Source organism: Neophocaena asiaeorientalis, unplaced genomic scaffold (genome assembly GCF_003031525.2).
Source record: "Neophocaena asiaeorientalis asiaeorientalis breed wild unplaced genomic scaffold, Neophocaena_asiaeorientalis_V1.1 scaffold1186, whole genome shotgun sequence".
NCBI classification, from domain to species: Eukaryota; Metazoa; Chordata; class Mammalia; order Artiodactyla; family Phocoenidae; genus Neophocaena; species Neophocaena asiaeorientalis.
In genome coordinates, this window is record NW_020173974.1 from 266,407 (window position 1) to 279,624 (window position 13,218).

The 13,218-nt window shown below is 55.7% G+C and overlaps 2 protein-coding genes across 6 annotated transcripts; one reads left to right on the top strand and one right to left on the bottom strand.

Moving 5' to 3' along the window:
• Nucleotides 1–1,289: 1,289 nt before the first annotated feature.
• On the top strand, nucleotides 1,290–5,602 carry THTPA (thiamine triphosphatase). Of its 3 annotated transcripts, none has more exons than XR_003004252.1 (4): nucleotides 1,290–1,655; nucleotides 2,024–2,575; nucleotides 3,707–3,897; nucleotides 4,892–5,024. XR_003004252.1 is itself a non-coding variant. In XM_024753244.1 (4 exons), exons 2-4 carry the CDS (start codon nucleotides 2,029–2,031, stop codon nucleotides 3,817–3,819), a joined length of 516 nt encoding a protein of 171 aa, XP_024609012.1. In that variant the 5' UTR covers nucleotides 1,293–1,655; nucleotides 2,024–2,028; the 3' UTR covers nucleotides 3,820–4,398. The 3 variants fall into 3 exon arrangements, 2 of the variants coding, with proteins under 2 accessions (XP_024609011.1, XP_024609012.1); XM_024753244.1 differs by lacking the exon at nucleotides 4,892–5,024 and having other exon boundaries at nucleotides 1,293–1,655; nucleotides 2,024–2,261; nucleotides 2,406–2,575; nucleotides 3,707–4,398; XM_024753243.1 differs by having other exon boundaries at nucleotides 1,291–1,655; nucleotides 3,707–5,602.
• AP1G2 (adaptor related protein complex 1 subunit gamma 2) lies at nucleotides 4,550–13,212 on the bottom strand. 3 transcript variants are annotated; one of them, XM_024753237.1, is made up of 22 exons: nucleotides 13,187–13,212; nucleotides 12,809–13,019; nucleotides 12,268–12,392; nucleotides 11,983–12,124; nucleotides 11,760–11,856; nucleotides 11,510–11,586; nucleotides 11,296–11,391; nucleotides 10,810–10,890; nucleotides 10,418–10,516; nucleotides 10,187–10,242; nucleotides 9,903–10,016; nucleotides 9,577–9,717; nucleotides 9,438–9,492; nucleotides 9,235–9,357; nucleotides 7,566–7,655; nucleotides 7,349–7,476; nucleotides 6,762–6,866; nucleotides 6,309–6,432; nucleotides 6,092–6,227; nucleotides 5,239–5,402; nucleotides 4,916–5,014; nucleotides 4,550–4,828 (listed from the first exon to the last, which is right to left on the bottom strand). In XM_024753237.1, the coding sequence occupies exons 1-22, from the start codon at nucleotides 13,210–13,212 to the stop codon at nucleotides 4,727–4,729; spliced, it is 2,391 nt and encodes a 796-aa protein (XP_024609005.1). In that variant the 3' UTR covers nucleotides 4,550–4,726. The 3 variants fall into 3 exon arrangements, with proteins under 3 accessions (XP_024609005.1, XP_024609007.1, XP_024609006.1); XM_024753238.1 differs by having other exon boundaries at nucleotides 4,552–4,828; nucleotides 6,762–6,836; XM_024753239.1 differs by lacking the exons at nucleotides 12,268–12,392; nucleotides 13,187–13,212 and having other exon boundaries at nucleotides 12,809–12,944.
• Nucleotides 13,213–13,218: the final 6 nt, after the last annotated feature.

Sequence of the window (13,218 nt, forward strand, 5' to 3'; positions counted from 1 at the left end):
TGTGAGGCAGTCCACATTTTACCAAAGAGAAAACAGAGGTTTAGGGAGGTGGAGTTGCTAGCCCAATGCCAAACACCAGTAAAGTGAAGATGGGACTCAACTCCAGGTCTGTCTAGCTTTGGAGTCTGGTCTTTCCTTTTCCTTAAACTGCTGCCTTGGCCCTAGTGGACTGGACTTTATAACTCACAGAAGAGATTAAGTCTTCTTCCTCTGGGCAACAAAACTGATAGGCAAAGGACAGATGAAAAGCAGGCCAGTGAAAGGAATTAGGGGCTGGGGTCCCTCCCCTCTCTGCACATTGGTACCTGTCATAGGATGTGGCGGGGTATGCCTTAAAGAGATCCCAAGTTCAGGATGCCATGTCTGTAAACCAGTGTCCTCTCCACAGTACCTCCCATGGGTCACGTGTTTCCAGAAACATACTGGGGAGAGGACAGGTATTGAGAACCTAGCACTTCGCATCCATCATAGGAGCAGGCCCAGGAGTTGACAAGAGCCACTGTTCTTCAGCAAGCTACCTTACTCAAAGAATCAGACATGCAGTTGATGCCTCCAGCTAATCATAGCCCTGGGAGGGAGTAAGGAGAAGAAGCCTTCTCTATTTTGTCTCCCAAAGCAAAGGGTCATTCTCATGTCTTCCTATATTTTAAATGAACATAAGTATTTCTCCTATTCCTGACAAAGCCTGCTCAGGGGCCACTGGACAAACTCCTCAGTCTGACACTCAAAACCTTTTCCAACCTGCCCTCAAGTGTATTTCTAGATTCATTTCTTTCCTCTTACACATGGGCCAGGTGCTCTCCAGCTTCTGAGCCTTTGCTCATGCTGTTCCTGTCACCATCTTGGTCTCCAACCGTTGAAATCCCATCATGTCTTTAGTTTTCATCCAAAATATCACTTCCTCCTCTTACAGAAAGTCTCCCATCCACCCTTCTCCTGAACATTCATGGGGATGTATTAACTCCCCTTTAAAACTCCAGAGTCTAGAGTAGCTGTACTGGTCTTAGTTACCCTTTTTTTTTTCCCTAGCTCATTCCCACTGGCCTTTATTCAGTGGGACACCATAATAGTTAATAAAATATTTGCTGGACAGCGTCTGAGTGAGTGGCTTGTATTCCAGGCCCATCTGCCAACGGGGTGAAGGGGGTTGGAGACAGGACTGGGGCCTCAGCTCCTTTTCCATCCGACTCTCTCAACTTTAGGTCGAGACCCGCTGGCGTTAATCGCAGCTTTCCTGTCACCATAGCGACGGGTGGGGCAGGAAAGCAAAGTCTCCCTTTGGAACTACATCTCCCATCATGCGCCCGGGCCCCAGGGTGCCGACTCAGCCGGCGGCCTGAGAGCCGGGCCGCCCCCACCCCCGAGAGCGGCAGGGGTCTGGGAAGAGAAGCAGAGCGCAGGGAGATGGCCTCTCTCTCGGCCCACCGCGGAGGTTGCGGCCTCTCATAAGCTAACACGCTTCTCGGGCCCCGGCCTGCCGTCGGCTTCGCCACAGCGGGCCTAACATGGCCGCTCGTGCCGGGATCTCCCGGGTGTGCAAAGAACCGGGCCGAGGTCCAGGGCCAGGAACTGCTCCCGGCATTCCTCGCGGGCGTGGCGTGGGCTCCCTTCCCCCTTCTCCAGGTCCCGCGAGAGGGAGATCCTGGGGCTTTGAGGTGAGACCCGAGGCTCCGCTGGCCGTTGCTGTTGGGGGGATCGGGCGGGGTCGCCACCGGCAGTGAGCCGCCGTCCTCCCGGGGTAGCATGGTGTCTAGCGGGCGCGTTGAAAGGACACCCGCTACCCGCTACACCTGCTTTCTAGAGAGCCTTTTGGATTGAGGGCATTTTCAGCAGTGGAAGGGGTCTAACTGGAGACTTATCCCTATTGCTGAACCTTAGAACATCAGAGACAAGAAGGGGCCATCCATCAGGGAGGAAGGGCTCCCAACAGAGAGCCCTGCGACAGTGTGTGCGCTTCCTAACTTCTTCCGGGGGTAGGGGTCTTTGGGAGCTCAGCCAATGTTTGTTGATTGACTGCTTGCAGGTAGCATGGCCCAGGGCCTGATTGAAGTGGAGCGAAAGTTCGTTCCCGGCCCTGGCACAGAGGAGCGGCTGCAGGAATTGGGGGGTACCCTGGAGCGCCGAGTCACTTTCCGAGACAGCTACTATGACACCCCTGAGCTGAGCCTCATGCGGGCTGACTACTGGCTCCGACAGCGAGAGGGCAGTGGATGGGAGCTCAAATGTCCTGGAGCAGCAAGTGTCCCAGGACCCCACACTAAGTACATGGAACTCACAGCTGAGCCTGCAGTTGTGGCCCAGCTCTGTGAGGTGCTGAGGGCTGAAGTCCCGGGGGCTGGAGGCGTGGCTGCTGTGCTGGGCCCGCTGGGGCTGCAGGAAGTAGCTAGTTTTGTTACTAACCGTAGTGCCTGGAAACTGGTGCCGCGCGGAGCTGATGAAGAGGAGCGGCCGCTCAGGGTGGACCTGGATACAGCTGACTTCGGCTACGCTGTGGGTGAGGTAGAGGCCCTGGTGCAAGAGGAGGCCGAAGTCCCAGCTGCCCTAGAGAAGATCCACAGCCTCAGCAGCATGCTTGGTGAGGGAGACAGGCCCTTCTGTGCTTCCCTTGCTCCTCTTCCGGGTGTACCCGCTGGGCCAGTTAGTGGGGAGGATCTTGAGGCTATTTCTGGGGAATTACTTTAGCAATTTTATAGAGGACCCGGTTTGCTTAGGGCTCTATCAAATCCGGTTTCCTCTTTTGCAATAGTAGTCTAACCTGGATTGAATCATTCCATGTGTCTCTAATCCATCCCAGTCGTTGTCTCATGTAGTTCTCATACTTCTAGTCACTGCAGGTGTCCTTAAGTTCTCTTCGTCAGTTCTCCTCTTCCATCTCTCCATCCATCCTTCCTTCCCCCAACTCCTGTCCTCTCACTTTTACAACTAAATCCTCATTTAATTTGTCCTATTGGCTTGAGTAAAAGGCGAGAACGTTGTGTCTATGTGACAGCGGGGCAAACGTTAGCAGATTCGTTTTTCCATTCCCGGGCTTAGCTCCCTTGTACACAGTTCATCCACAGGAGTATAGTGTCGTGCATGCCGTCGGGCCTTACAGCCCTGGAATGCTGCTCTTGCCTCCCCAGCAAACCCACAGCGAGTTCCCTACTATCTGCCTGGCATGCTGCCAGGCACTAACATTCAGACACTGGCTTATTGTGACTCCACAGCACACAGGCTAGAATTCCCCGTGAATTCCACCCCATGGCTGTAGCTGCGTCTCTTCTTCCTACATCCCTTGGTTTCTCTCTCTGTGTGCATCTCTGCATGTGCTTCATTACCAAGCTAATGAGCTTTGGCCTGGCTGGACAGGCTTTCATCTTGATTGGGGGGCAGACGCAGTAATTGAAGTGAGTCACTGTTGATGCACCCTCTGTCTTCATGGTGCCTGAGTGCCTTTCACCACTTCTTGCTGGAGGAGAGGCTCATGCTTGGCTTCCCAGGCCCACTCCTGCCTCAAGTGGCCCTCTTAGGCCCCGCTTCCCTAAGCTAATCAGGGAGTGGGCTGGCGAGTTAGAGAAGCTGGTTGGAGTTAGAGAAGCTGGTTGGACGGCGTTCGGAATCCCAGTGCTGCCTTGGAAACAACGTTGGGGTCCAGCTGCGTGGGCAGGGAGAGTCAAAGCATTGTCGGCTCTGTCTGGTTCTCTGCTCATTCTCCTTTCGCCTGTAGGTGTGCTGGCGCAGGAGACGGCACCTGCCAAGCTGATTGTGTACCTACAGCGCTTCCGGCCCCAGGACTATCAGCGCCTGCTAGAAGTGTACAGCTCCAAAGAGAAGCCTTAGGGGACTGGAAGATCCAGATGTGACACTGGGCTAGGGTGTCACTTGCCCGATGGAGAAGAAAGCTCCGGGTCGAATGAGGTTCATTCCTGGGCTCACTGTGCCTCTTCCTCTCTGGCTTCCCTTCCCACAGTGAATCCTCTCTCTCCAGCTCCGCCTGTTCCTTCCCCCTACCCTCAGCTATCCTTCCTGGAGCCCTCCCTGGCTGCCCCCTCTCCCTCATCCGTCAGATGCAATCTGTGGGCCGCCCCTCTCCCCTGGCCGCTAAGCAGCCTCCATTGATTTCCGCTCGTGTTTATAGGATTTCCACTTAGCCGTGATCAGTAGTTAAGCACAGGAAAATCCCTTGCCACCCTCCCTCCCTTGGTCGATGCCATTGATTCTGCCAGCGGCTCCTAAACCGCCTTACAGCTGAGTTAGAGATGAGGGGAGGCAGCAGGGATTTCCCTGCCCTGGGGTATGAGGAATAGCAGAAGGCTGGGGAAATGGGTGGGAGTCCCTGTTAGAAATCTAGAAATTCTGGTTTGATGTTGCCCCTGTACCTTGCTCTGGCCCAGAGGGTAGAGTGCCTCCTGTGGAAGTTTAGGGGCACATTTGCCCCCCAACCTGGAAAGGGGTAGAAAGAAAACCTTACTTTGTTGAAACAAGTTCCAAAGGCTTAGGGCAAGATACCTACTTCCTGTGTAAGAAGGCGCTTCCCTGGCTGTGGTTCACATACGTTTTCTACCTCAAATATGGCTTCCCCCCTCAGGCTTTATTGGGCTTTCACTATTTGTAGGGTTGGGGGCAGCCCCCCCCCCACTCCAGTGGCAAGTACAGGACCAGAGTGCCACCTGCTGGCTGTCCTCAGATAGCGGCTCCCCTGGGCTTGGGGACACGGGAGGGTTTCAGGCTGTGAGTGGAGGCCGAGTTACTGCCATGCCTCCACAGGCAAGTTGTTCACCTCAAAGATTTCCTGCACCGACTGGCCAAAGTGGTTGTAGGTGAGGCGCAGCTTCAGCCGCAAGGGGGCCTAGGAATAGGAGAGCACAGACCAGGGTAAGCGCCAATGACTCCCCCCTTCACTGGGTCTTAGCTTCGAGGGGCTCCTGGAGCTCACCTTCTTAGGATTGAGGATTCTGAGGAGCTGGGTCATCGGAAGGCCACCCTGAGCTGGAACTGTGTCCCCACTGGGAGCCTGTAGCTGCAGCTGGAAACTCTGAACACAGGAGGTTGGATGGAGCACACCGCAGGGAGCTGGCTGGGCTCAGGTAACCCCTCCACACCCAATAGTTTTAAACCCTCTTCCCATAACTCCCCAAGTGCCTGTCTCTGCAAGTCACTCCCTTCTCATCTCATCCTCTCCCCCACCCACCTCCTCTACTTAGTGGCGTTTTCTCCTAGATTACCGAGGCCACCTCTGAATCCCAGTCTTCTACAAACCTTGGGCACAGCGGCCTGGCAGATGAAGTGGGTGACATCACCCCCCGAGGTGTTGGTGGCAGTGACAGTGATTAACAGCAAAGTAGGGGTTCCAGGGGGTCGAACGAAAGAAAGATCCAGCTGTAGTCCTTCACGCTCAAACACTTTGAGATTTGGGATGGGAGCTACAGCAGGGAGAAAGAAGTGGCTCAGCGTATGGGCTGAAGATAACGGTTCACTCATTCAATAAAAATTAAACAAGCACCCATTGGGTGCAGGGCCCTGCTCGAGATGCTAGTGACAGAGTGGATAAGGCACGGCCGCTGATGGAGCTTACAGCCTAGTCGGGGCGAGAGAAACAATAAACAAGAAAGATAATCACAGACTGTAATTGGTGCTCTGAAGGAAACAAACTATGCCAGGATAACTGGGGGGAACTAACTGAAATAGGAGAGGTAGGGGAAGGCATCTGACAGTTTAGCTGAGGCCTGAAGATTGAGAATGAGCCAGTCATTTTGATGTACTGGGGAAAGGACATTCCATGTGAAAAGAATAGGAACGCCAAGGGCTTGAGGTGAGAGGGCCTGAGGAGCTGAGAGGGGGCCAGTGGAGCGGGTAGTGGGAAAGCATGTGAGGTGGGCAGGGAGGAAGCAGGGCCCACAGGCCAGGGTAAGAAGTCTGGAACAAAGGGAAGATACTGGAGGGTGTCCAGGAGGAGACTGGCATGATGTAGTGAAGCCTTTTACTAAGATGGGGATGTGATGGGGGTACACAGCAGGGAAGAGGGTACCAACCTCAGTCCTTGGCTTAGAAGGGGAAGCAGCCTATTTCCACCACCCCTTCTTTAAGACATCTCCCCTTTGCTGAGGCTTACCAGGAGGTGGGGGAGCACAGGGAAGGTTGAGGAGGTGTATCAAAGCGCCTCCTGGGGTGGGATCCAGAGGGGGAGGGTGCTGGGCGTCCCCAGAAGGGCCATCCAGGAGATCTAACAGATCCAAGAGCTTTGAGGCCTGGGGGAGAGGGCAGAAGTGTCAGGGCTGGGTATGGAAGCTGGACCATGCTCTTCCCCCCGGGACTCCCGGCCTCCTCACCTGGGGTTCTGTGGGGACAGGGGCTGCTTCTGAAAGCTGGGCTGTTTCTTTGCTTTCCTTTGCTTCCTCATCAACCTGAGAGCCACCTCGCTCCACAAGAGGTATCTTTTCCAGGATGGCAGCCCTGGGAGGATGGAATGCAGGTGTATCCCTCTGGGTAGACCCTGGGCTTTGCGCGAGAGGCACGTGGGAGGAGGGGTAAGAACATGGGGAGTCCTGGGCACATGGTGGGTCAGAAGGGCCCCTCTGATTTCCTCAGGTGGCACAGTCTTGCTGGCCTTCAGATGAACAAGGAGGGTGGGAAGCCCACTTAGCTTCAGTGAACTGTGAGTAGGGGGCTCTGACTGGATGAGGAAGGACACAGGTGAGGATGAGACCCCCTGCACCCAGAACGGGACAGTGGGGAGCGGGCCAGGGGTTGGGTCCCACACTGCGGCAGAGTGGCGCGCACACCTCATGTGGTCGTACTTCCGGAAGAGGGTGTTATACTCCACCGCCCGCTGCTGCAACTCCACGTCCAGGCAGCTCCTGTAGATGGACACAACCTGGCGGATGCGGCTGGGCCGCAGGGTGGTGCGTGAGTGGGAAGGGTTGTCTGCCACGCCCTTCACCTTCAGGATGCCGCAAGAAAGGAAGACGCCCCACAGACCACGGAGATACCCATGATTCTTGGCTCAAAAGGAAGAAGCTGGGCTTCCCTGGTGGCGCAGTGGTTGAGAGTCCGCCTGCCAATGCAGGGGACGCGGGATCGTGCCCCGGTCCGGGAGGATCCCGCATGCCGCGGAGCAGCTGGGCCCGTGGGTCATGGCCGCTGGGCCTGCGCATCCGGAGCCTGTGCTCCACAGCGGGAAAGGCCACAACAATGAAAGGCCCGCATATCGCAAAAAGAAAAAAAAAAAGGAAGAAGCTAAGGACAGAGGAGTGGGGATCGGGGTGTGGGCCTGGACAGAAACTCAGAAACGGGGGGCACAGTGAAGGGACATCTCTCAACGGAGGCACCAAGAAGAGGCTCTGTGGGAGGGGTTGGGACCCACTCTTACTTGTTGTCCCCACGGAGCCGGGTGCTGAGCTTCACGAGGGCTGTGAGGGCATATCCTCGGGTGGCCGGCAGGGACATATGGGACTGCAGCACCCTTTCCAGCAGTGCCAACACCTCCTCTTCCTCCACCTTCCAGGGGGACACAGGGAGTGACCCTGGGGCCAGCCCTGCCTCCCCTGATATGTCCCTCCTCAGTGTATCCCCAACGCAGGACCTACCTGCAGGGGCTCAGTTTCCTCACAGCTCCCTTCCAGCAGGAGGTCCCCGTATTCCCCGATGCACCAGGTTGCCACCTGCACCAGCGGTTGCTGGATGGGATGAGAAACATGATGGGCCTGTGTCACTTCCAGACCCCGTGACATCCTTTAGGCAGTGCAGAGATGGTGGAGTTTGGAGGGGTGGGGAAAGGGAGGGGCCTCAGCACTGGGAGCAGTTATGAGCAGTTTTGTTAATTTGCTCCCATCTCTGTCCTGGCTCCTAGGCTTCCTCTGCCCTCTGGTGGCCAAGTTTCAGAACTACATGGCCTAGGATGGACCTACAGATTATCGTACTAAATTAAGCCAGACATAGAAAGACAGACATTGTATGATATCACTTGTATGTGGAATCTAAAAAGTAATAAAAATGAATCTATATACAAAACAGAAACAGACTCACAGACATAGAAAACAAACTTATGGTTACCAAAGGGGAAGGGGGACTGGGAAGGATAAATAAGGAGTACGGGATTAACAGATACAAACTACTATGTGTAAAATAAATAAGCAAGGATTTACTGTATAGCACAGAAAACTATATTCAATATCTTGTAATAACCTATAATGGAAAGTAATCTTAAAATATGTATGTATAACTCAATCACTTTGTTGTGTACCTAAAACTAACACAATATTGTAAATCAACTATATTTCAATTTAAAAAAATATCCTAGAATACAATTCAGAAAGTAATGCCAAAACAAAAACAAAAACAAACCTACATGGCCTAACCACAGGGGGTGCAGCAAGGATGGGGAGAAGTGACGGGGGCGTCCTCCCTTGAGGAAGGGGTGGGTGGTTTCTGCCTAGCCTACTAAAGTAATATGGAAAGGGGGCTATGCTGGTTGGCATCTGTGATTTCACTCAGCATTCAAGGTAATAATAAAACCGGGGACTTCCCTGGTGGCGCACCGGTTAAGAATCTGCATGCCAATGCAGGGGACACGGGTTCGAGCCCTGGCCCGGGAAGATCCCACATGCCACGGAGCAACTGAGCCCGTGTGCCGCAACTACTGAGCCCGCGTGCCACAACTATGGAAGCCTGTGCACCCTAGAGCCCTGCTTCACAACAAGAGAAGCTACCGCAATGAGAAGCCACACACCACAACAAAGAGTAGCCCCTGACCGCTGCAACTAGAGAGAAAGCCCATGTGCAGCAACAAAGACCCAATGCAGCCAAAAAAAAAAAAAAAACAAAACTATGGGGGACTTCCCTGGCAGTCCAGTGGTTAAGATGCCATGCTTCCAATGCAGGGGGCATGGGTTTGATCCCTGGTTGGGAACTAAGATCCCACATTTAAAAAAAAAAAAAGCAAAACCTAATACAAAAGCAGAAAGAGCTTTTATCTATCTCATTTGATCAAGGCAGCTCCGGGAGATAGGCAGGGTAGAATGCGGAGTAGACCTAGCATGAAGGTAAACGCGTCATCTGTGGTTGCACAGACAGTAGGTGTCAGAGCCAGGACAGAAGTCCAGGTGTTCTAACTACAAACAGGGCTCTGCCTTTGAGTGTCTCCTCTGCTAAGTAGAGAGCTGTGACCCTGAGGGAAAAACAGTTGGGAATCAGATATATGGAGCAGGTGGCCCAGGAAGCGCTGGGCAGCCCCAGGCCTGGTGGTGGGAGCAGTACCTGGGAGATGTCCTCAGCCAGGGCGCTGTAGAGACGGCGCACAGAGTAGGCATGGAGCTCCTGGGCGCCCCCAATCAGTTGGGTCAGGTTGGCCACTGCGTCATCGCGCACATGGGTGCCTGCCTGGAGGGGTGAACGTGGCTGAGTCAGTGTGGTGAACCCTGCATGCTCCCGCCCAGCTCTCAGTCCAGCCCCTGCCTCACCGTCGTCAGCACACGTAGGGTGGTGTCTATGTGCCACCGCTTGGTTGGGGCAAACCTAGGGGACATATGGCTCTTCAGTCCTGGTGCTGACGGTCCCTGGATTCCACCCTCTCTGCCTCCTGGGCACCCATCCCCTCACCTCTCTGCTGCCAGCAGGATGCCTGAGGCACAGTCGGCCTGTAGATCAGGGGGGCAGGACTCCAGGAAACCCTGCAGCTCCTGTGTCATGGCTTGCACGTTGGAGCTATTCACCAGAGCCAGGCTCAGTTCCAAGGCCCGCCTGGCAGGAGAGATGTGTGTTTATACAAGGTAACCCAGGTCACCCTATGACATGCCTCAGGCCCCCCCTTCCCCAGGCACCTGCCTCCTTAGTCCCCTTTCTCCAGCTGCTCTGAGCTGGCCTGGGTCTTGGCCACCAGGTGCTGGGCCCTCTGCCCTGCCCTCTCGTTCCTCTGTCCTGCTCACCGGCTGAGGGAGCCATCAGGTTCCCATAGACATTCCACCACGGTGGGGCGGTGCCGCTGCACAGCACTGTGATCAGACTGCACCAGCCTCAGCAAGGACGTCAGGGCTACGTACCTGGCCAGAGCAGGAGAGGCCCTGTCATGCCATGGCCGTCAGCCCTCCCCCACCCTGTCCTGCCCTGGGTATAGGAATAAGAGGCTGGTGAATCCGGAGACTCTGGAAGAAGGAGGGCAGAGGACCCAGGGCTCAGTGACACAGCCCAGCCAGACACCTGGGCCTATTACCTAATGTTCCTGTCAGTGTTGAGCAGGAAGCGGCCAAGAATGTTGACAGCTAGAACCTACGGGGGCAGAGGTTGGGGACAGTCAGGGAAGGAGCAACCTGCTCATTCAGGAGTGGGGACTGCGTGGCACAGGATGACCAGGGTGGGGAGGAGAAACCAGTGAACAGGACCTTTCTGCCCGGCTGGGGCGGGTGGGAGGGGCCCCAGGGGGAAGGGGCATACGGGAGGGTACCCGCAGGCCTGCTGCAGAGCGAATGTCCATGATGGTGAGCACCGTCTCAAACAGGACCGCGTTGCCCGCATTTCGGCTGGTGTCTGTGTTCGTGGCTACCTGTGTGGATGCGAGAGAAGATGCATTCTAAGGGGCTCCGTCCTCTCCTCAGGTCTCTAAAAGGTCTCCATCATATCATCCCTCAAACAGCTAACGAGGTTCCCTGAGCTCCCGCTATGTGCCAGGGGCTACTGCACTGAGACAGACTGTGTCCCTGTCCTCAGGGAAATCCCGGTCCAGAGGGAAATGGAGATGTTATCATATGGCCACCGCATGGTGAGTGGTCATGTGAGGGATGCGCAGGGCCAGTGGGATCACAGAGCAACACACTTAACTGGCAACCCCACCCCCACCTGGGCCAGCAAGTCATTCATGGTCTCACTGCTCTCCTCATGGTTCCGGCCCAGAATCCGAAGCAGACGAAGTATCTGGACCTGAAATTGGGTTAAAAGTTGGGGGGTTGGTTCTTAGGGGAAGGAGTCGTGGGGCTGAGGAGAAAAGTCCAGCACTGAGGAGAGCATTGTGAGGGGTTTGGCTGGTTCCCGAGAACCTCCCTGGCCCTCCCCCCACCTCCATTGGTCCCTTGGGCCGTGGGAGGGGTTCAGAGGTGTGTGAGGCCAGGGGATTGGAGGACAGGCTTTTTAAACATATTGTTACCAAACTGGATTTTCTGGCCTTCAGGCATCCCCCTCCCCACAATGGTCCTGGGAGAACCTGGTGCCTGCCACCCTCCCGCCCAAGACACTGACTGAGCCCAAGTGTTCTCTGGGAAGCGACCACTAGCCATGGGCTTACTAAGCTTTTTGTTCTAGGGATATAGCAGGGAAGGGTCAGCCCACCTGCAGGAAGGGGTCGCTGACTCCAGATATGCTGTGTTCTTTGGAGTATCCCGTCGTCACCAGAGTCCGGAGGATGTGCACCAGCTGGGGCACCATCTGGAGAGAGGGCAGTGCCTGGTCTGAGCATTCTTCCTAATCCTCTCAATCTTCAGCCCCATTCCAACCCTACTGCCCTTTTCTTCCTGGCCCGGGGCCCGCCCCCTCGCCAGCCCACCTTTCGAAAGTGCTTGAGGGCCGCAGGGCTTCGTTCGCAGAGTTCCGTGATCAGCGTGGTGGTGCCCAACAGGATGCCTGGGTCAGGGTGGGGGAAGTGAGTGGTGGGCCGGAGCACAGGGGAGTCTACTGCGTGTGTGTGTTTGTGTGCACGTGCTACCCTTCTCCTAGGAGCTGCTGTTCCCATCCCGCGTCTCCCTTCTGTCCACAGCCAGAGCTGAGGCAGGGGACGAGGAGCCCCATGGCCTTACCGTGGTGGTCGTCATGAAGCAGTTGGGCACAGGGTGGGAGGAAGATGTCGGAGAGCTCAGGGACCTTCCGGATCATGTGCACTGCAGTCAGTACAGCCTGCAGAGGTCAGGGGTCTCAGAAGGGGCAGGGGTCTGCCGGGATGGACTGCCCTCCACACCTCTGCCACGTGGCAGACAGGGGACAGTTTCTGGAGGCGCAAGTGCCTAGAACCTACCACCTCACCTTCTTGCGCACATAGGCGCTAGGCTGCAGGAGCAGTTTCTCCACCTCAGTGGCCAAGTCCCGGCACATCTCAGCAGAGCCCGTGGCACTCAGAGTGCACAGGGCCAGGCCTTGTACAGCCTGAATCCCTTGGCTCAGGTCACTGCACAGTTTTGGGAGGACAGTCAGTCAAGCCTCTGAAAAACCCAGCCCTTCCCAGTACCTACAGCAGGCAACCCCCTGGGATTTCCCAGTTCCCCACTCTCCCATCTCCCTGATTCCAAGCGCTTCCCAGAACTCTCTCACTTCTTGATGCTGTTGGTAATGAGCAGGTGGGCATCCTGCCTCTCATCCAGTAGAAGCATGGCCCCCAGGTAGCCCACCCTCTTGTCTGTGAACCTGGGGGAGGCGATCAGTTTCAGGCACTCCATCTACAGGGAAGGGGTCAGACCAGGAAGGGGCAGGGGTGAAACCAGAGGCACTAACGTCCCTTTTCCATCTTCCTCCTTTACACCAGATTAATCTGTGAGGGCAGCATATCCCATGACCCTCCCGTCAACAAGAAGAGAGGTCTAGGAGATTCAGTTAGTGGGTAGTTTCAAGTTAACAGGAGGATGGGAAGAGAGGAGGAAGTGCCCTGAATGGCGCTGGCCAGAGAATGAAGGGTTCAGCCCAGCTGATGACCAGTTGGGATTATACTGCGGAAGGAGGCCTGCGGTGCATACTGTGAGGGCTCAGAAGCTTTGTAGAATAAAGAAATCGGGGCACAAATAGGTGAGGGGGTCCGAGACGGTGCTCCACTAGCTTCTCTCATCAAACTTAGAAGGGAGGCGTCCCTGCCCGGTACCTGTCCAAAGTGGGCGGGGTAGCCTAACAGGTGGACGTAGAGCAGTTTGGCCAGCTGGCGGTGCCTGTGCAGAGGGTCCCCATCGCGGAAGGAGGCCCGGATGTGGGCGCACTCCTTTTGGATCACCTCCCGCTCCTGGGCCTGGGTCTTGGCCTCACGAATCTCCTGGATTAGATCCTGAAGCTTCAGCGAGGACGAGGACGCCACCATCCTGGGGGCAAAGTCCGGGACCGGAGAGGGCTTTAACCCTGGCTGGAAGCGTCTGGCCTTTCTGCACAGGCTTGCCCTGTACCAAGTTGCTGAGGGCTTGGGTCCCACCGCTACCCTAAAACTGAGCCCTTTCCCCACGCGGGTCCCCAAATTCCGCCCCCTCCTCACCGCGGGAGGAGCCCTCCACTACGCATGCGTCC